General features: G+C 33.5%; 1 protein-coding gene across 1 annotated transcript in view; it reads right to left on the bottom strand.

Moving 5' to 3' along the window:
- Ent3 (equilibrative nucleoside transporter 3) overlaps positions 1-22,984 on the bottom strand; it is a 47,571-nt gene that overhangs the window by 5,784 nt on the left and 18,803 nt on the right. Inside the window, exons 5-8 of the mRNA XM_081750650.1 lie at positions 22,498-22,736; positions 19,671-19,926; positions 15,059-15,246; positions 13,122-13,362 (exon numbers count right to left, since the gene is read on the bottom strand). Of these exons, the coding sequence (XP_081606776.1) occupies positions 13,122-13,362; positions 15,059-15,246; positions 19,671-19,926; positions 22,498-22,736 (924 nt within the window). The remainder of the gene's footprint in view (positions 1-13,121; positions 13,363-15,058; positions 15,247-19,670; positions 19,927-22,497; positions 22,737-22,984) is intronic.

The following is a 22,984-nucleotide window of genomic DNA, read 5'->3' as shown; positions in this document are numbered from 1 at the left end:
TGGGAAGAGTTTTCAAAATCCCCTTATGAGAACCAAGAAAAGAATCAAGAAGCTGTTGAGGTTCGTACGATGGAAGATTTGATTAAAGTAGACAAGTTTTCTGAAGATTTCATGGAGGATGAGGAGGAATATTTGGGGCCGACTGACGATATTGTGGATTTAAGGTCTAGGCTATAAAATATGATGGAGTGAAGTGCAATTCTCGCTTTAAGTGCGCCTTCGATGTGATTCTGCAGTATAATATCTACCCAAGACTCTACACAGAATTATTCAAAGTTTATAAGTATCTCCTTACATTATCGGCAACACAATTGTCCTGTGAGCTAGCATTTTCAAAGTTCAGATAGATAAAAACAAGACTCCGTTCAAGACTTTACAGATGAACATCTGGAATCATTGTTCTCTGTGTGCGAATTAGATAATCTATATTGGGGGGGATAAAATTAGGCCAACAGAATATAAAGTCTGAAATTGCAAATTTCAAAATGAGACAATAATGCCTTACCCCCCATATATATATGTGTGTTTGTGTGTGTGTGTGTGTGTGTGTGTGTGTGTGTGTGTGACATGTGTAATAAAAAAGAGATTTATTAATTTAATAAATCTACCGACAATAACTATGCACGTATATATTGTCTGACATACACACACACCCCACCAAACCTTTCTGAACGTGTTTAAATATTGTGCTCACTCTTGTCCCAGTAGCTCTCTAAGGTTTATTTAGTTAATAATTCGGCCTGAGCGATAGCCATGATCACTAGCATATGTTAATTTTTCCACTCATATTGAAATCTTCCACTTTGCGTTATTACATACAGGTAGAAAAGAAACTTCAGTCTTATAAAAACCACTAAAATTATCAGTTAAACCGGACATATTTTTTTAAAAAAGAAAATCTAGATATTAGCCTATCAAACAAGAAATGGATTGTTGCTGGTCCCGATTTCTGACATCAAGGTCAAATCGAAGGCCAAATATTTAAAATCTCTCAATTCAAATTTCGAGCTTGTACTTCTACTCCCTGCTAAAGCTGCGCTCTTCACGACTTTTCCCCCCTCCAAATATCGATTCCGTGATGGGCTCAGGAAGTCAACACTTACAATTACTTTACTGTTAGGTTGCAGATGAGTTGATTCACTATGGGCTACGTTATTCAAATAGTTTTTCAGACAACATTATTAGCGTGGACAGCAAAACTGTACAGCGAAAAGAATGATGGAAAAATGAAGGGTTAACTTTTTAAAAAACCGCTCCAGTTGAAATGCTTATACAGATACGGACAATGACACGGAGAACCAGTCGTATTAACAAATGCTGAAACAAATATTCAATTATGCGCTTATTCACCTAAAAATCATCTTTACTAACATGTCTGCTTACTAGGAGCGTATCCCCAGCGTGTACGTTAATATATACTTACGAGAGAATACCTATTTCTCAGATTTTGAGTACAGTTACAAAAGTTCATTTCCGTAAACTGTAAAAGGCAGTGATTACTATGCTAATTATTACAAATTAAATGCAACTTTTGAGTTGCATACACACAAACTACTAGGAAATGAGGACAATGTGCTAACAAAGAGTGCACTGGAAAATGAAATAACATGTTATAACAAAAATTAAAATAAGATGATAATCGATACAAATGTAGAGGATGAATATGACATGTCCGAACTTCGCCAAGTATGGTGGAAGAATCTATTTGTTTACTTCTTCTTGGCCAACCGTTAAGAACATTTATAAATCCATATGTGGCTTTGTTATACGCAATTAGTACATTCAAATTCACGAACGATGACGAACTGAAGGGTACGAAGGTACAGTTGCAAGTAACAACCGTAGTCATAATAATATAGTTCAACTAAACAACGTTGAAAATAGTGGTAAGTAGAAATGACCGAAACTGAATAGTTTACATCGATCATTCCGAAGAAATTTGGAGTTATACTGAGCATAGTTTGGGGGGTAAAACGAGCATCCCCGGTGAGGATACTTCAGCTGACTTCTTTGGGGGGAACAAAATGTAATTGAGGGGGAAAATCCCCTTCATCCCCCCGGTAATTCGCACCCTGATTGTTCTTGATGAACTCAGAAAGAGACATTCTGACCAAAATAGACAACAATCTTATTATTGACAAAATGTGTGAGAAAAGCAAGGAGATGCGAAGGAGGCTCCTTCAAGCATAAAGCAGTAACTTTACTTTCATTTTCCAGTTTTGCTTTTGAATTTCTTTTTTTGCTAGGTAGGTATATAATTCTAAATTTACTTTTGTTAATTTGTAGTAAGTGTTTCATGTATACTTTATATCAACGGTTTTAAAAATAGATGAAAAATAAGCTAATGTTATGATGTACATAGCTTTAAAAGGACAAAAGTATGAAAAATAGCATAAACCCTAAACTTAACTCAAATCTTCAGTTCCTGACCAGCCAACGAGTGCGGGCGGCGGGTTTTGGAACTAAAATGCAAGCAGCAGTGTTTCTAACCGGATTACTTGTAATCAATCTATCAGAGTTCTTTTTGTCCTGTTCGTAATAAATCACTTCACGCATATGCTCAAGTCAGGGGCAGATCAGGGGGCGGGGCGATTGCCCCCCACAGAATGGGATATTTTTTATTTTAAAAATAAAATCTAAGAATTTTCACCTTTGTATTATAAATGTAAAATAAAACGTAAAATAGGTAGGCCTTACTTTTTTTGTTTTACGTTGCAGAAGTCAAAAAAAAGCAATAAATTGCAAGAAATTACTTACATTGGCGTTCTTGCTAAAAAAAAAAAAAAAAAAAAGATATGTCCACCTTCAAAATCGCAGGTGGCCATTTCTGTTCTAGAAATTGCAGACAATAGCTACTTCACCTTTTCTAAAGTTGTTTTAGTTTTTTTTTTTTTTTTTTTTTTGCAATACACTCTTACCTTGATTTGACTTCGAACGATCTCCCCCCCAAACCATTCAGCCTGGATCCGCCCCTGACTCAAGTTAAGACAAACAGTTTCAAAAGTTATTGAAGTTATTTGCAGAACATCTTAAGTAACAAGCAAAAGAAAAAAAAAACTACAACAAAAATACACCCTCCATAACTTGCGAACAAACTAGCGGGCAGCCTTTTAGAGGCTGCTCCTGTTTTCTAATGACATCGAATAAAACGTAATCATTTTTTATACAATCTGCTTAATACACGGTAGAAGCTCACTGAATTGTCTATTGTGCTATGTTGTTCTTAAATTGGTAATTTCCATTCATATATCACTATTCACAATACATCAGCAGTACTGCAGGAATGGTTCATTACAACCACATAACTTACGACGTTCTTTATTAAGTGGAAAGAGAGCCGTCAAATAAAGGAGCCCCTGCTTATAATGAGACAAATGTACTATTTCTGGGAACGGAGGCTATGCATAACATCCAAACTGCAACTTTTAAAAACCGTTGGATACACTGCAGAATGAAACTCTCCACTCCCCTGTCCCACCGCGCTTGCCAACAAACTGATGTAAACACAACAGCAACGCCATCCTTCCAAAACCGCACTGCTATCCTGGTCAGGTAATAACAAATGTAGCCAAAGAATGTAAACAACTGGTGTGATATTTGTAGTCTCAGTTAAAGTGTGCAGATTTATATAGGCCTAATATATTTAGTACTCAAAGTCTCTTTGTTTATGAAAATTTTGAATTTGTATAATTCTATCGTGATTAACTGCAATAGCTACTTAATCTTTTGTTGTTTTTTTGTGTATTACCGGGGGAAGCCCCCCGGCTCTTCCTTTTATTAGGAGGGGGTATTCCACACAAGCGAAAGCCTCGGATGGACGGCGCCCTCCCAGAGTATGTGACCGCGCCCTTTTTACATAGCCAGTCCACCCCTGCGTGTAGTCATGGCAGAAAGTGAAAATTTAAATTTGCAAACTTTACTTGAAGCTATTAATAAAATTAATGATGCTGTCAATGACACCAAACAACAAATGAAATCACTTAATGGTGCTTATAATGATATCAAACAGCAACTCAATGATGTTATTAATGAGACAAACAGTGAAATCCACCAACAAGTAGAAAAATGCCATAATGAAACGAAACAACAGTTAGAAAAATGTTTTGACGGTATTACAATTGGAGTATTAACGTTACAGGAATCTTCTGTTAAATTGAAAAAGAGTTTAGAAAGAAGTGTAGACAAAATCAATCGTGCAGGTTCAGATAGCGTTAAACGATTTTCGATACAGTTAGGTTATAAGTTTGAGTCACAAGAAAAAGAAAGCAATGAAGGAAATAGTGTTGTAGTTACTAGTACTTGTACAGATAAAGAATATGCGAACACTCCTAGTCCAGTTATTGACGAAAGTTCTTGTTGTCAGATTGCTGTAGCAGACACACCTACTCTGAAAATAGTTGAAAAGCGATAGGTAAGAGAAAATTGTGTGTTGTGTGAAGGGTTGAATAATATTCATGAGCTGTGTGTATACCGTTTAGCGAAAAACAGCACTAATGTCGTAATTTATTGTAATGAAATTCGAGGCAAAGAGACCTCAATGCGCGTTGGTAGCTTGTTATCGCAAACACTTGAAAGTGTCTTAGGTAGTGTACCGCTTAGTAAATTAGAATGTATCCCCGTCCGCACTAGTTGCTTTTACTTTGTTAATGTAACGATTGTTAAACTAGGTCATGTTGAAAGTAATCTGCACTGTTGTGAGTTAGTTGTTAGTCAAGTACAAGTTAAGCAAGTCAAACGAATAACTTTCTTTGTACTCGTATGCACGATGTCTGTACATTCAAAAATCGAAGATAATAGTTCTGAGTTCAGTAAGCTTCCCAATTGTAGTAACAACTTTGCCTCATGGAAAGAAAAGAGCCTAGTTTGTCGTGAAATTTTCAGTAGCGTAAAGCATATGTGCAGTAAACTTGTCAAAAAGCGCATTCATTTACTGGCTTGCAGTAAAAAGAGTAAGAAAAATAAACGAAAGTTGCATAAAGTCCGTAAGAAAGTGAAAAAATTATTCCGCTTATTGCATAACTTTCGTAAATTCTCAAACAAGGTCCTGCGTTCCAATCTTAAAAGTAGAATTGAATACCATTGTAGTGTAATGATAGAGCATGGTACACGCAAAAATGCTTCTGCTTATGTCTCTGAATTGTCTTCCAAAAGAACTTGCACGAATGACAGTAATTTGAAATCTAGCGATCATAGTAGATCATTAAGTATTGAATCAGCTGTTGCATTAGGTGCAAACCGCAGATCATTTGTAAATGGTAAGAATTGTAAAGTTTTTCAAAAAACGTCCGTCAAGCTATTGAGTAAATCACACGCACTGGTAAGAACCAAAATTAAAAATAAAAATAAATGCAAAACGAAATGTAGGTCAAAAATGCTTGTTAATAAAAAAACGTATGTTGAATGCGTCATCACAATGAAAAAACCCAAACATGCAGGTGCATCAAAAAACCGATCTAAAATGAAAAGTCAAATTAGTGATCGATTGAAATTTCGAGAAATGCTAGTAAAGCGTGTTAAAAGTTTTCGAAAGAAAGGAAGAAATTGTGAAGATTGTGGTATAGTTCAAAAGTTAGTGAATCAATCTTCTAACGTAAATCAGTGTTTTAATTCACAACTTGGTATGCGATCCAAGTATCAACGCAGTGTTGCCATAATGAATGAAAATTTAAAAGATGCAAAATTTAATGCTAATAAAGTGAAAGTCAAGCAGTTTAGTGTGTTAAAATGCAAAAGAAAGAGCAATATTTTGTGCAATGTTGCCATCTGCAGTGTTGAAAAACAAAGTGCATGTATAAATATGGTGTGTTCTAAAAGTGAAGCTATGATTAGAAACCACTTAATCATTTGTGATTTTACATACCTGATGTTTTGGCAAATGAAACCGTACAAAATTATTCCTGAGTTAGAGAAACCGAAAGTAGGCGTAGGTTAAATAGATTATTACCTTCCGCCGAATTGATTATTTGGAATATATGATATTTGCAATGATTTTGGAATTGTCGAAATTTTAAAATTATTTTTGTAATCGTTGTCATAGAGATATATACCTCAAATTGTCATTTTGTTGAATTATTCTGTGTGTAGTAGTTTAGGTGTCAGCCCTGCTAGTCTTCATTTAAATGTAAAATAAACTATTCTGTGTTGAAGCATTTTGGCATTGTAACAAACGAAAGCTATGATGAAAGTGAACCTGTAAATTGGGAAAATAAACTCATAATGGCTGACTACCGCAGAGGTGAAAAAGTTAGAAAAAGAAACGAGAAATATAATGCATCCCAAGAAAGAAAAAATAAAATAAAAGAAAATGATTTGGTATTTTTGTTGCAGTCACATTTGAGTTCAGGAATAGACAAAAAGATTCGCAAGTTTTTCATGCTTTACAAAGGTCCCCTGTTTTGTAAAAATAAAATTTCAGATAAAGTCTTTGAACTTGTAGATCCTTTAACTGGAGAATCTTGTGGCGTACATTCTATTGATCGTATGGGAGTGTGGAGACCCACTCAGAAAACTAGGAACATCTGGTTAGAATTAGCTAAGAAACATATACATGAAAAAGAATTTGATTCTGTAAAAGAAAATAGTGAAAAAACTAATTCTTGTGAACCGGAAACTTTAGTGAATGTGAATTCTTTGAATATAACAAAAGTTAGTTTGTCTGTTTTCAACAAGTGCGAAAGTAATAAGTTCAATGTCCAGTTGTTGTTGAATGAGCTATTAAAATGTGACACGTATTTGCAATATTTAAACGATAAGCTAGATTGTCGGTATCGCACTCTTATATTAGCTTTAAATCATTTGCTGAATCCTAAGCTAAACAGACGTGACGTGTAAAAAAAAATCACGGACATGGTTGTTTACTAAATGCTAATATGTATGAAATGTTGTTTATTAGTATCCATATGTAAAGGAAATATGAGTTAAAAGCTCGTTTACGTGAATTATCGTATTGTCTTGTTGATGCTTTGCGATAAGTTATCGAGACTAACTGTAAGATCTTAAACCACCAATTGTACGAGGTGAGTTGTTTAGCATTCATGTATTATTACAAATGTAAATGATGATAAGCTCTGATTTTATTAGAGTGAGAGTAAGTTTTTGTGTGTCGGTGGAATACTGTAACACGAGTATTGAATTATGAATGGCAACTTCCCCCCCCCCCATTTATTTTTAACCTTTGGGTTCATTTTTCTATGTTGTTTTATATTCCTACCTCACTAGAAGGTCTTGTTGCCATTCCAAAGGGATGGGATGAAACTATAAATATAATGGGGAAGGGAGACTTAAAAATTTAAGTGGATAGGCGCTTATTAGCGTAAAAGTGTGGCAGACTTACTTCTATCCGGCCTCACTCTTATTGTAACAGTACAAAAGAGTGGTAATAAATTTATTTCATGTAGTTATTGTATTTAAATGATGTGTAATCTTTGTATATGTGAATAACGTAACTTTTTGTCAGAATAGCGTAAGAAGTGCAAGTGTGCTTCGTCATTTATGCAATTTAAGTATAATATGTGGAGAATAAGTTTGTTTATTTCCTTTTGTGAAATATTGAAATATATGATTCTAAATAATATTTGTTTTATCTATTTGTTGAAAAGTTGAGTAATTCGTAATGATTATTTGTTTATGTTCTATAGTTTTTGCATAATATCGTAAAGTAAGTAATGTGAATATTTTACCTCTAAATAATGCCATGATTTCGTATAATGTTTGTGTTATTTTTAATAATAAGAGCGCATATAGCAATATTGTAATTCAAATATTAAAGGTATATTATGAGAATTATTTGTATATCAATTGTGAGTCATGCACGTATAAATGTTTAACTTAGTAATAGTGCCGAAAAAAAGAAAAAAAGAACACTTTACATATAAAAGCCCCATAAACTTTTATGTGTGCGTATAAATGCCCCACGCGTTTGTCATTTTTCTACGTTAAATGAGACTTCTTCATCTGATGAAGTATCACCCGACGAAAGTTCTTATAAAATTCCTAGTGAACTAGTATTCATCTTGACTTTGGAGCAGTGATGAGCATTGAAGTGAAACTACAGTCAGGGTTCTTGAACGTTTACCATTATTCAATGGTGCACGTACATTCCTTTCGACCGCCAATGTAACTGTACCAACATTTTGCTTAATAAATTTTTCGCTTAAACGCAAATTCTGCGTTAGTGTATTATGTGACGTTCATCTGAATTTGTACGTTTTGTGTGGTATATGCTTCTCATTGTGCTGCCGCCAGGTGTGCTAAAAGACTGGGTAGAAGAAAAGGAAAAGGAAAGAAATGAGAGTTTAAAACGCAATAGTTAGTTTTCAATGTAGGTGTGTGTGTGTAAACGATGACTCGACAAAAATTCTAGAACAAAGTCGAGCCTAGACCCCAATATACTTTGAAAAATATGAATATTAATATACTTTTATAAGAAATATCAATATTCGCAAAACTGTGTAAACAATCAGTAAAAATAGTGTTGTTGATATGGACGTTTTGATGGTTTTTACGTAAGTCGTTGTCAAAGTAAATCAGCCCCAAGTAATATTTTATAACGACAGGGGGGCGTGATCGAGATTACAAGTGAAACAAAGGACTTCGCAAGGTGCACTTGAAGGTAATGGACTCATGATTACCGACTAAAGTGAAAATGTCTGAATAACATATTTTCTACAACAGTAGCTGCAACATAATGCTGTTATTACGTCGGCCAGGAAAGACTGTTTCATAAACTCTTAAAATTGGAAGAAAGGACAATTTCTACAAGAAGATTATTTCGGATTCTTAGTATGTCATCTTAAAATGTGATCACAAAAGCAGGCGCCACGACGAACTAAAACTGTTCTTGTAAATAATTCCAAAACGTATCTACGAACTTGCTACGTAATTGGGGCAATATATCCAAAACACTCAATGTGTTACAGGTATGTTTAACTATTGAATAAATGACACTCTAATGTTTAGATTTGTTTGTTTTCTCTTTTCTAGATCGCATGACGAAGTAAGAATATGATTGTTATGTCACTTGTGAGCAATCTATGAAAGTGGGTGATGTTCTCATCTATTTTTCATAACACGCCTTAGGTCTTCGCCCAGGTGATTCCGTCCGAATCTGGACCATTACGGTGAGGTGTATCGCGCCTTCCTTAAATGATTGTCGTGGGGACAAACTTTCTGAACCCACAAATAAAATAGTGCAAAGCTATATTATTTGAGGGCGAAGAGTAGAGAGTTCTCCACGGTGGCCGGTTAAGGATGGTGCGTACCGGGCAGCGCAAAGCTGTACCGTAATAGAATGGCTAAGCCCTTCACAGGGACAGAAATCACAATCGGGAAGGTACACGGATCGAGCCCGGATACCGTAATAACTTTTTATCCAGATATTACATGCGATATGATGCGACATGCAACAGATATTTCATCCAGATACGCTCGTTCCAAGTTACTTTTGCTTACGAAGGTGGACAAAGAAAGTTGAGTGAAAATATAGCAAGTTGTGAAAAAAATAGTGGTCTATATACAGTACGTTATAATTGCATTCCAATCTATCAGATTTTATTGTGTTATGGTCTATATTAGTAAGTATGTCATTTAACAAAATGTAGCTATATAAACTCCACATTGTTTTCAACCAAAAGCAGAAACGGTTCTTCCAGACTGGAACAGTTCTCTTCGGCACTATATGAAGCAAATCGGAAGTAATGTCATAAATAATAATGTACTAATATACACCTTGGATAACAAATTTCACTGTTAGTTTTCTTGGCTTGTAGATATATTTCACTTAAATTTGTTTTCGTAATAATCCGAACTTTCATCATACAAGTATCAGGCTCCTAGATTTTCGTAAATAGGCCTAACTATAAAGTTGATCCTAAATCTACTAAATAAGTACACATAATGATCACTGAAGTTCATAATTGACTTTTTGAGAACATGCTGGCCATAATTGATATATCATATGACTACCTTTCCATTTCAAAAAATATCACAGATTTCAAAATGGCGGATTTCAAGATGGCGGCGGAGGTTCATGATCTACTCTGCCCATTCTTCTTTTTCCAATATGTGAAACTACTACTGTTTGTATTGTCTATCTTTCACTATTTTTACGTCTCAACACTTTATTTGATGTATTCCTATAGCATAGCATAGGCCTTCCCCACCAAATTTGACCTCCTCCCCCTCCGTTTCTTATGGCGCTTAGCCGCTATAACTTTGCACATACATATATTTTCACATCCTCTTATTAGACGTACTATGTCTCATCCCGCAACTCGATTCATCCATTTGGACCCTTTACTTGTAAGGAGTAAGGTGGGTATGGTAAAATGGACCATCCAAGCTCAAATGTTTTTTTTTTTTTGGGGGGGGGGGGGTCATTCTTGCTGTATATGGTCGCTCATTGTCATTTAAAACTTTTTTTGCGATTGACGAGTATAGGACGCTTTTCATTGAGTTTCTCTTTCACTGTTTGCAGCTGCTGAACGTATGTGTCCACAGTAATCGTTAAATTTGATTTCAACAAATCGTGATGAGTTATACCTCGATAATCCCATCGTACACACAACAAAATCTTTTTTCCATAGATGTTTGATTTCGAATCTGGTAGCTGTGGTTGTTTCTTATCAAGCCACTGTCTTTTGCGGACGATATTGTCATAGGTAACCTATTTCTCATCACTGTTATAATCCTGTCTAAAAAGAAGTACCGATTTTTACCCGTGACAGCAGACTTGAGCGTTTCCATTCACTGAGATTGTGAGGTACCCATATTCTCAACTTGCTGACTATCCCTAATTTCTCTAAAGGGCGGCAAATAGTTGATTCTAATGTATATTCTAATATATTATTGATTGGAGTGAATTTTGTTCCAATGTTGCCTTTAAAAGGTTGCCGTCAAGGTTGGAAGAACATCCCGCCCTCTGTTCATCTTTTAAGGTCGTATCTTCAGAAAGAATTCATTACTGAACGTCTCGTCATCAGAGTGTAGAGAAATCACGAATAAATAAGTTTTAAAAAAAGATAGACAAATGTGTCCGTTCAAGTACTGAAGTCGGTCATAATATTACTATATTTCAGTATCGACAACTTCGACATTTAAACGAGCATATTTGACTAGTATTCTTTATTTTTTCCTTCTTTCTTCATTCTTCTTTGCCGATCACTTCATAATGTGATTTATGTGCTTATGTGCATACAGATAAGCTTTATTTAGTTTTATCTGTATGCATTTGTTCATAACTATCATGTTAATACTCGTTGCTTTCGTTAGTTTTTGTGAATTAAGATTTGGAATTATCTAGAAGTATCAGACAAGGTGCTACATAGGAATCGGACAAGGTGTTGAGAAGTTGTAAGAACAATTGAAGGACGTTACCATGTAATTTATATTTTGTGAATTTGATGAATGTCTGGAATGAGCCAAAAGTGGCTGAAATTATTGTTAGGTTTGTTTTGAGCCATAAGTGACTGTATTTATTGAAAGGTTTTCACATTTTGATGTGGTTCGATTTAGGTGATGAATACTGATACGTTAATGTTGCAATTAGAAGAAACGGTTAGATAAAAAGAACAACAAGATAAAGTTCTTGAAGTGAAACTTAGTGGTTGAAGTATTGTACGTTTATGTACAGTCTGCAGCAAAAACCTGCGACATGGGCATGTAAGTTTATTGTGAAACTACACCTAAAAATCCAGGGATTCAACATAACTTCTAAGTGGCATGAATCACGCCAGGAGAAACCTCGGCATCCTCCCCTGCACACTTATTTTGGAGCAAAAGTCTTTGTCATTTCACAATAAACTTACATGCTCATGTTGCAGGTTTTTTGCTGCGGAATGTACCAGAGATAGATGCATTAAAGGTTGATAATAGTCCGAGAATGGTTTCAACGTTCATTGGTAATTGCTTGTCAGATTGCTAAAGTTAATCAAAGTACTACGATACCTTGCTGTTAAAATACACTAGAAATGTCAAAAATGTAATGCAGTTGGCGTAAAGTATTTGAAGCGAACTTAACAAAGAATGGTTTGTAGGTGATACACGAAGAACAGATAAATAAAATAAAATCTTCTAAAAATCTCACTTCAAATATGTACATTCAGCACTCTTATATTGTCAAGTACAGCAGTAAAATAATGTATTAGACTTGAAGAACTGGTATTTTGTTAGAGACAAAAGAGAAAATTTGAACAGCATGTCATGTTCACGGTTCAATTTCCGTTTGAAACGAAGACACAACTCTTAAATGTAAAAAAAAAAAAAAAAAAAAAAAAAAAAAAAAAAAATCAAAGCGGTAGAAAAACTGTTTACAAGGTGTGTCAAACCTATACCTATTTCCTTAATGATAACATTAAAAGAAAATAAAAGAGCTTTTACATCTTTGGTTTCTCTGCCCTATGAAGATATTCCATACTCTGATGAAAGTAATGAATTTTGAATATGAAGATATCAAAAAGACATGGGAAAATATACATAATTTCTGGGATTGGATGAAATTTTGAAATTTTCAGTATTTTGAGAAAATCAAACGATTAATTTAGCATTTTCGAATTATTTTTTATCAAATTGAATGTAACATTTGCTTATACTAATGAGAATAATAATGAAAGAAAATTAATCAATCAGAATACTATAATGGTCTATGACATTCTGCATTGCTCACTTTTTTAAATAGGTAATGCAAGGTTGAAGCATCCACTTCGAACCTCATTATTTCTGGCTTTCTAGACCGGAAATAACTATCTCTTAATTCAATTTATTTATTATTTCCTCATAATGTTCAGCCAACAACAAACTTCTGTGGCCCGAGCGTGGATGGTGTTACAGGATACCTAGCATTTTTCTTCATGTGAACACAAGAAGAAGAATTCATATTTTTTGTTTGGTTAAACTAAGAACTTTTATAGTTTTGCCAAATGTTTGCAAAAATGGTAAAATTTGTTAACTTGCTAAGAAAAAATAAAAAGTAATAGCAGCTTTAATTAAACCTGATACAATGTTACATACTGATTTTTTTCTTTTCTTTCTTTTCATCAAAAAGGAAATGAAAAGTGAAATAACAAGTTCTTTTTCTCAAATAAGCATATTTATAATCTTACTGTGACTGAGCTATATGAATTTACCTGTGAGTTCGCGATGTTCTTCCGGTACTCTACTTGGGGCTTGGATCATTGGTACACTTCCCACAACACCGTTTGTAACTCCCAGTAGTAGAGAAAAGAGCATAGCGTACCCTTCACCAGGTATGACAGGACTTTGTCTCGGCGTAGCACATAGGAGCAACAAAGGAACAAGTATAGATCTTGCTATAGCGAAAATTACCAATTGCAGTCGTGACCACTCGTAAGGAACAGATGCCAATACCTGAAATATGAAACAGATAGAAAAAAAAAGCTAGTAGAAGCAGGTGTATTGTAATTACTCATTGATACGATGGAATGTATATCTATTAATAGTAAATAAAAATTCTTATACATTAAAATATTTACAGTAATAAGTTGGTTTATCAGCTGGTCTAGTGGCTAGACCATGTGCTTTTTCAGCACAGAGTACCGGGTTTTATTCCCGGTGGGAGAGAATGCATTACAATGGTTGGGATTCCACTCTAAACTTTAGGTCTACATTTCATATAGCCTCGTTGCTGAAAGGGACGTTTATCTCCACAATTTGCTGAGCGATTCAGCGTTCAAGACCATTAACTGAACATAAGTTCAATATCTTTCGTTATTTGAGATCTTGCGTAGAAGTAGGCCCCAAGAGCTTTTCATCACTTATTAAATTAGGAAAAGAAGTAAATTTTACTATAAACTTCAAATTTACATCATCACTTCTATTCTACAAGATGACAAGCCGAGAATGTTATACATCAAGTCTTTTACGTATAGGCTGCGACGCAAATACGCTAGCTGTCGGTTGGGGCAAGAACTCGCTTTAGCTACCCGCTTTAGCTTGGTTTATCAGCTGGTCTAGTGGCTAGACCATGTGCTTTTTCAGCACAGAGTACCGGGTTTTATTCCCGGTGGGAGAGAATGCATTACAATGGTTGGGATTCCACTCTAAACTTTAGGTCTACATTTCATATAGCCTCGTTGCTGAAAGGGACGTTTATCTCCACAATTTGCTGAGCGATTCAGCGTTCAAGACCATTAACTGAACATAAGTTCAATATCTTTCGTTATTTGAGATCTTGCGTAGAAGTAGGCCCCAAGAGCTTTTCATCACTTATTAAATTAGGAAAAGAAGTAAATTTTACTATAAACTTCAAATTTACATCATCACTTCTATTCTACAAGATGACAAGCCGAGAATGTTATACATCAAGTCTTTTACGTATAGGCTGCGACGCAAATACGCTAGCTGTCGGTTGGGGCAAGAACTCGCTTTAGCTACCCCCTGGCCAACCAAACCAAAACACTCCTCCAAATATTTGCCCAATTTTGCGCCCTCCTAATCCGGTGCACAAGGCCTGTTTTCTCCCCCAGTTACGTCATTGTGTATAGAGCTCCCAGACGTCACGGTTTAGCTGGGACAGTCAAGAATTTATATAATTTGTTCCTTTACAAAATTATGTTTAAAACTCCAAATGTTCCGGTCTTTCCCCAAAACACAAGTTAATATCATTGTGTAATATTTAAAAAAGTTATCAATCACCAATATTGAACTAATAGGAATAATCCTCCCTCGTATTTATTCTTATATATAGTGTAGTTAAATATAATATAGTGACATAAATAAAATGTACAGTTATTGCAGGAAAGTTTCAAGTCATTTAATATTGCGATTTTTTTTTTTTTAATCTTAGATTTACTATAGAAATTTAACATACTAGTTATACTTATTAAAACAATTATAAACTATATGTTGTCGTAAACCCTCATAACTATCTCAGTCTTCCTAGTATACTTATAGTATATGGACAGAAAGTGAAGCAAAGTGAATAATTAATCTGAGCCATACTTGTGTTGATTTCTTTATAAATAAATCTGTAAGTAAAGCAAGAGAATCATATGCTATCACTGAACATATTAATATGATGAATGTACTTAGATAACACACTGACCTTTCCAACTAGATCGGAAGCATTGAATATCGCCATAAGTATTACTGGCATCCATGTCTTGAATTTACAGCTGATGATCTCTGATTCAATACCAGGATATAGACACAAAGTGACAAAATAGGCCAGACCAATTGATAACATATATGGCCATATGCTCTTGCCCACTTCCCATCTGGCCATTAATCCTCCTAAGAACAAGAAGAATAAGTCATATATTTTTTGAAGTTTTCTCGAAGATAAACATCCTACAATTGAGATGCTTTCTGAAGTTTTGTTTAATTTTAATAGTTTTTTTATTATTTTTTTTAAGGAGAGAAACTATGTACTGAAGAACTAAGGAATTAAGTATTGAAATTGTGTAGTTGCTTCGAATTACCTTTTGATCGTTTCATTTTTTTTCACTTTTTATTTTTTACGGTTTTTAATTTTTTTCACATTTAAAAGTAAGTTGATGAAGAGAACTGTGATCTTCTAAAAGGTTCGTTAGTTTTCATAATCAGTGGGAAAAGTATGAAGCATTTTTACTATTACTATTATTATTTTACTATTGTAAAGAGAATAGGCTTGAAATCAAATAAAACATCGTATTTCCAAGAAAAATAAACCTGTTTCAAAAATTATTTTATATAAAGAGTTGTATAGAAGTCTCGTTGTTACATTTGAGTTTATTTTATAAAACTGAAATAAGGGGAACTTCAGTTTCTATAAGTTTACTACGTGACCTTGAAATAGAAAGAACTGGAATTTCAAAATTCGTAACTCTACAATAAGTTATTATGTAAACTTGAAATAAGAACAACTTGAATTATTAAATATCACAAATCTACAACAAGTTTATTGTGTAAACTGGAAAGAAGAAGATATTTCTTATTGTAGAACAATTTTACGTCTCTATTATAATATAAAACTCGGTAACATAGTGCCTACCAAGAAGAACATAGCTATTAAAAATTCACGTTCGAAAGTTTAATGTCTCACATTAAAATACTATGTAAGTTATGTGTAAAATATTAAAATCTTTTGTTTTCGAAAGTAAATTAAACTATATTTTTTTTTAAGAAGAAGAAATTGAATTTTGAAACACTTCAGTACATCTGTTAACAGCTTAGCTTAGCCTAGCTTCTTGATAGTCTTAAGTTCTTTTAGAACTTAAATTACTCCTATATATATTTCTAGTAACAAACTATTTAAGAATATTAACAATGGATTCCTTTTGATACACGAGAAACCTGATAAACACTTACAGATAAATTAGCTTGTGACATTTTTCTTACTGTATGATGCACTGTAGAGATTATAAAATAATAAATTAATTTTGTTCACTAACGTAGAGTAATGAGCGAAGAATTAAGTACTGTTGTTAAATATTTTCCGTTTTGACTTTTCTTATGTAAATAATCAACGTTATAAATATGAAGATCCTAAAAAAAGTTAGTAGCCAAAGATTATCAGCGATGTTTTTTTTTTCCCTATTAATAAATTGCCTGTAATTATTAATTATTGCTACAAGAAAGCTCATTGGGAAAACTTCTTACGAGATGTTGCAACCGGGTGATATTTACAAATTTAAAGATCAAATTATGACATGACAACAAATAAAATCATCACAGTTTTTTGAATGAAGAATGAGGCTAAGGTTATCCATCACTGGTCACTTGATACGTATTGATATCACCATACAATATTCAGGATTGTTATCATTTATAACTCTACTAGAGACGTCCAGGATTTAACGAACTTTATCCATACTGTGACTGATCATGCCTTAACTTAGTGGTATTTTAAACTTCTATTATTAATTATTTTTGAATATTGCAGTATTTTGTTACAGATCATCAATCCTTTGTATAAATTATTAACTAATTCAAAACATTTAATACTTTATCGTAGATTATCAAATAACTTGTGATATCCAATCCTTGATTAAGTTATTAACTAAAATATTCAATATTTTATCTTAGGTTATTAATTCTTTTGAAATATTCAATCTACTGTTTAGATCATTTAACTAATTTATAATATTTAATAAATTATCTTAGATTATTAAGTAATTTGGAATACTAATACTTTACCGTAGATTATTAAATAACTTGTAATATTCAATCTTTCCTTAATCTATTAATCTAAAATATTCATTGTTTTATCCTAGATTATTAATTCTTTTGAAATATAAAATCCTTTGTTTAGATTATTAGCTAATATAAAATATTCAATATTTTATCGTTCATTATGAATTTCGAATATTCAAGAGCTTTTCGTAGGCTTCTTAAAATACTGGCTGATGTCAATGAAGGAGATTAAAACCATTAACATCATGTATGAATGATCGAATGAAGAGAGCCGAGGATGTTGTATAAAAATCAACATTTTATACCTTAATATTCGTAATATATAAATCGATATTTTATTTCCAACTTAGATTTTCTTGAAATACAATACCAAGAGAAAGATTAAAAATAAGGTAACTTAGATTAAATATAAAATAAAAGAAAATCTTACATAATAGTGCATGAGAGTGTTTGTCAAAAGCTGAATGAAGAGAGTTAACATCCGGTTCAGTGTAGAATGGAGGACAAAGTTTCAAGATTGACAGAGGGAGCTTGCTGAATTGTGCCATCCAGAAGATTATGTTGTTTGTAATGTCTACTCGTTTTATTTTGTCTGACAAAATTAATGTATGCTGTATTTGGTCCAAATTGTCGTGATCAATATTGAATTTTAGATTTTTAACTTTATTATAAATTTAGGTAAAATGAAGGTTTTATAATAGTTGATTTCTTATCTTACAGTTGATAGACATAAATTAACATATATCAAGTTATTTTACTGTTTTGTGCTGTTGTTAAATATTGTGCTAGGAAGGACATACACTAGCTAGCTCCATAATATCTAAGCATTAGAAAATCATTATCGTCACGAAAATGAACTAGGACAATGTCTATGTATGTATATAGATCTTGGTGAGTGTTCATTGGACCATCATCCACCCATGTCATAATTTTTAAAAATGTTTTACTGATCAAAAGAACACTCGCAGGCTGGTAGCGAGGCATCGAGACCTTATAGTGACATAACATAATGGTTGGCCCCTCATTGTGTTTTTTAACGCTCCCATTATTTCCTCCAGGGTTTCTAGGGAACTTAGATAATGATGAAAATAAAAGCATGATTTTTTTTTATTTATGTAATACTCCTGAAAGCTTAATCACACACTCTAGTAATCATAAGAGCTGTGAGCTTCTTAGAAAACTTAAACTATTATGTGTATAAAACTATTTATAAACATAAGACAGTTAAACATTTGTACCGCATAGGAATGATATGTCTGGTGCACCTATTCTTATCACCAATAAAGGGGTTGATGAATGAATGAATGAATGAGTACTAAGATGAGAGGATCCATAGTAGTTTACAAGAAGTAGCGGAGATTACTAAAATAATTTAAAGAAAATCACTTTAATTTACTGATAAAAGGTTAGTAGTGTTTCATTTACAATATATAGTTTGCAGATAATATGGCGCTTGTTGCTGATTCTGAAGAGAAACTCAATAAGATGTTATAAAACCTGAGGAAAGGCTGTGAAGAATATGGAATGAAAATAAATGTTAGAAAGGCAAAAGACATGGTGATTGCAACGAAGAGGTCGGTGTCAAATATAGAAGTAGGAGGGGAGAAAATAGAACAGGTGACTAGTTTTCGATAGCTGGGTATTATTAATAGTAATGATATGAAATGTGAAAGTGAAGTAAAAGCAAGAATAGGAATGGCGAAAGAAGCCTTTAGGAAGAAGAAAATACTATTTTGTGGGACCTTGAATAACGAGCTGAGAAAAAGACTCATAAAATGCTTCGTGTGGAGAATTGTACTGTATGGGTTAGAATCATGGACAATAAGCAAAAATGATTAAAAACAACTGAAAGATTTCGAAACGTGGGTATGGAGAAGAATGAAGAGAATTAGCTGGCTCGAGCAACAAACGAATTAGAGGGTATTAGAAATGGTAGGGAAAAAAGAACAATTTTAAATATTGTTAAGAAAAGAAAGAAAAACTGATTGGGACATTGTCTAAGAAGGAACTGTATAATGAGGAAAATGCTAGAGGATATGGTGACACGAAAGAGAGGGAGGAGGGGAAGGAGATTGCAATTAATGGACGATATGAAAACAGAAAAATGGTATGTGAAGACGAAGAGGTTAGCGGAAGACCGTGGAGCATGGAAGCTTCTCAGTTGTAGCAAGTGATTTGTCAATAATGGCAGAATACCTATGATGATGATAATATGTATGCTATAGCGTCCATTGGCATGTTTGTCGGGCGTTTACAAATATTATTTAGTAAAATACTATGTGTTGAAAATTTAAGATGATTGTTTGATTTCGTGACAATATTTTAGAAAGTGTATGGTATATGCTAATCAAATTTCACATGGCATTTAAAGTTATAACTTCTTCAATATAGATTGTTTTAATACGCACATCTATTATAATCGGTTCTGCTATATAAGGAATAATATAAATATGCCTTTAAACAAACTGTTGCTCTTTTGTTTGAATATCATTGCGTATGTTAATAATCAACACATAAGAAGAACATGTTAGAATAGCACTTACTTTTAACACCACCCCAAGCTTTCACATTCTTGGAATAGTTGCTTCCGTATACATTGCGCATGCGTATCACTACATCTTCTACTTTGTAAGTAGGCCCAGTGCCTTTGGTTGTGGGTTCATAGACAGGGTTTGAAAAACTGAACGGAGAATACTGCGCAGTGTTATCGGAACTGGTTCCGGAATCTGTCGGTGGTGGACTTTGTAATTTTAAGACTCCGTATTGATTCTTTTGATCAGCTTGATCCATCGGGTCCATCTGGAAATTAAATCATTTCAGTAGGTACTTAAATAATTTATAGGTTAAGAGCCTGACATACTAAATTTACCATTTTTCTTTTGCTTGTTTTTCATAATTGAAAGTAGATAATAAAATACAACTTACCACAATCATAGATCATGTTATTCTACAACAGAAAATATGAATCTGAAGAATTTTCAGTGTATGCATCCATAGAAATTACAGTGTTGCCAGAACAATATTTCCTCCAAAATCCAAGTTAAGGCAGTGATTAGAGGACTGAACTGAACTGCATTTGACTACGTATTATGTTGTTTTGGCATCCTCTGAACTATTTTTTGTTGTATTTAGTAATAAACACTAAACTACTACTATAGTTGTATTTAGTTTCCAATAAACAAGAAGAGTTTTAACATACAGTTATTAAAATTAAATAATATTATTTAAAAAGTAGTTTACAAGGTGTATCAAAACAACATGATACGTAAGCAAATACAGTTGAATTCGTTCCTCTAATCACTGCCTTAAATTGGATTTTGGGGGAAATATTATTTTGGCAACAGTGTAATTTCTATGGATGGCAACACTGAAAATTCTAGAGATTCATATTTTTTGTTGTAGAATAGCATTATCTACGATTGTGGTAAGTTACATTCCATTATCTCCTTTCACTTATGAAAAACAAGCAAAGAAAAATGATAAAATTTAGTATTATTTTTAGTATGTCAGGGTTTTTAATCAGAAACTAGTTAAATTCTAGGCTCACCTTTAAAGAAGAGAATATATTCAGAACATAAATACAATGTAATATTTATATTAATATTATGAAATATTTAGCATAAGTAAGTTGCCATTAGTAATTTCTTGTAATGTAATATTGAGAGTTCAAGATTACTTTATTATTATCATTTATTTTATGTAATATTAGTCTTTTTTTTTTAATATATATTTTCTATAAGTGCACTTTTAGTTTTAATTATATAATCCCTAAAACTTACAAGTTACTTACCAGGACTCAGAAAAAAAATACTATAACACAGACGTATAAATAAAAGTAAACTGTAAACTTTTTCGCTAACGCCTCATCAGACAACGAACTAAACAGAAAGAACTCAATGGAACTAAAAGGAAAGAAAATGGTAATTGAGAGACGTCTCATATGACGTCATATGGTCTTCCTGAGTAACGGGACCAAAACTATAACATATGTACATCTATAGTTTAGCATGGGCTGTGCATCATATATACTTCTCCGGGAATCGAACCAAAGACGATAATGTTTACCATTCAGCTACATGTGAGTTCTGTAATGTATGACGACATAAAATGTGTCCTATGTGATTATTACTGGCAAAATAGATAAGTTTTAAATTCATGAAGTAGGTACACTTCGCCGTAATTGAGATATGCCTAAATGAATCATATAGGCATACACCTGTTACACTATATTATAATACATTGTGTACAGGGTGTTACAAAGATATGTCAATATTTTGGGAACACAATCCTTACATCAAAATTTGAAAGAAAAAAAAAGTTCATACGGATTTGTGCACAAAAATGGATAATTTCGGAGTTGTAGGGTATCGGAAATGTGAAATAAGTGAACTTTCAAAGTTTGTAACTCCGCTACTATGCGACCTATCGTAGTCAGGTTAAGACATCAGTGAGCAACTGGTATGTGAACTTTCTAAATATCCATGTTTAAGAACGGTCCAGTACTACTTGTACACCAATTTTTAAAGAGGTAGGTGGAAAGTGATCAAATACTCCCAAACAGCCTCTCTAAAAAATATCGTGAAAGTACCGAAGGTTCTGAAAGACGGATATTTGGATAATTCACATACTAGGTCCTCACAGTCCTATAGTAATGGAACTATGGACCTGTAAAGTTAATTTTTTCACGTTTTCGGTACCCTCTAACTACGAAACTATGCACTTCCGACCACAGGTCCATATGAACTTTTTTTCTTATTTTGATATGAGGAATCTATTTCCAAAATATGGTGACAAATTTTTGTAACACCCTGTATATTCTTGAGAACTTAGATAAAAATATAAAAATCTGACCAAAATCAACACTTAAGAGCTCCTTCGTGGCTAAGCGGTTAGCGTACGCGCCTTTGACGTGGGTGACCCGGGTTCGATTCCCGGCGGGAGCTCATGTGGTTCGGATTCCACATTAATCAGTCGGTCCCGTTTCATATAGCCTTGGTGCTGAAAGCAACGTTAAACTCAAAACTCAACTCAACTCAAAATCAACACTTGCTTTTACCAATTTGTGTTACATTTTCGAGATCATTTCTTTGTCTTCATCAAGCACATTATGAAAGTACTATTTAACGTTACAGCCTGTGTGTCTTATTGATTACTAGAAGTGACCTCTTCTGAAATATGTAAGCTGTAGCCTTAAATTGCACTTTCATATTGTGTCTAATGAAGGTAACGGTGTGTTGCTGAGACTGCAACACAGATTATTAATAATAAGTATTTAATTTGGCAAGATTATATTTTCATTAAAGTTACACGTAGTTCCAGAGCTTTATTAAGAACTTTGCTCCAGAAAATAGTTGTTATATGTATGCTTACCAAACCAACATCTTCACTTGGCTCCAATACTATTTTATGGCTCGAAGACTCCCCACTCTCTCGACATAAAGTGAGGTAGAATTGGACAAAATCTGTCCGTTGTACCACTTGATGGAGAACGAAGCAAATACCCACAATGAAGATAGACAACACAAAGAAGATTATGGTGTTCACCTTCTGGTCATCTAGGAGGAGTTTGGTAATTATGCGGTTTGTGGATACCAAAAACCCTGCGGCACCTGAAAATTAAAAAAAAAAAAAAAAAGTTATCATAACCATACAATATACGATATATATGTATAATACTAATATTACCTATCATCCATTTTGCAAACTACCGAAATGCAATGAATGGGTCAAGCATGCTGTAATTCCGTCCGTACTTCGATTAGAATTTGTTTTCGGTGGGTTCCAAAGAAATGTGCTATGAGAGTATTTGTAAAAGTTTCCGCCTTGACATTGATATATCGTATTACTGGCAATAAGC

The sequence above is a fragment of the Thermobia domestica genome, chromosome 3 (genome assembly GCF_964235325.1).
Source record: "Thermobia domestica chromosome 3, izTheDome1.hap1.1, whole genome shotgun sequence".
Taxonomy (NCBI): Eukaryota; Metazoa; Arthropoda; class Insecta; order Zygentoma; family Lepismatidae; genus Thermobia; species Thermobia domestica.
Note: the sequence above shows the minus strand (reverse complement) of the source record. Positions and strands in the feature narration are given on the sequence as shown.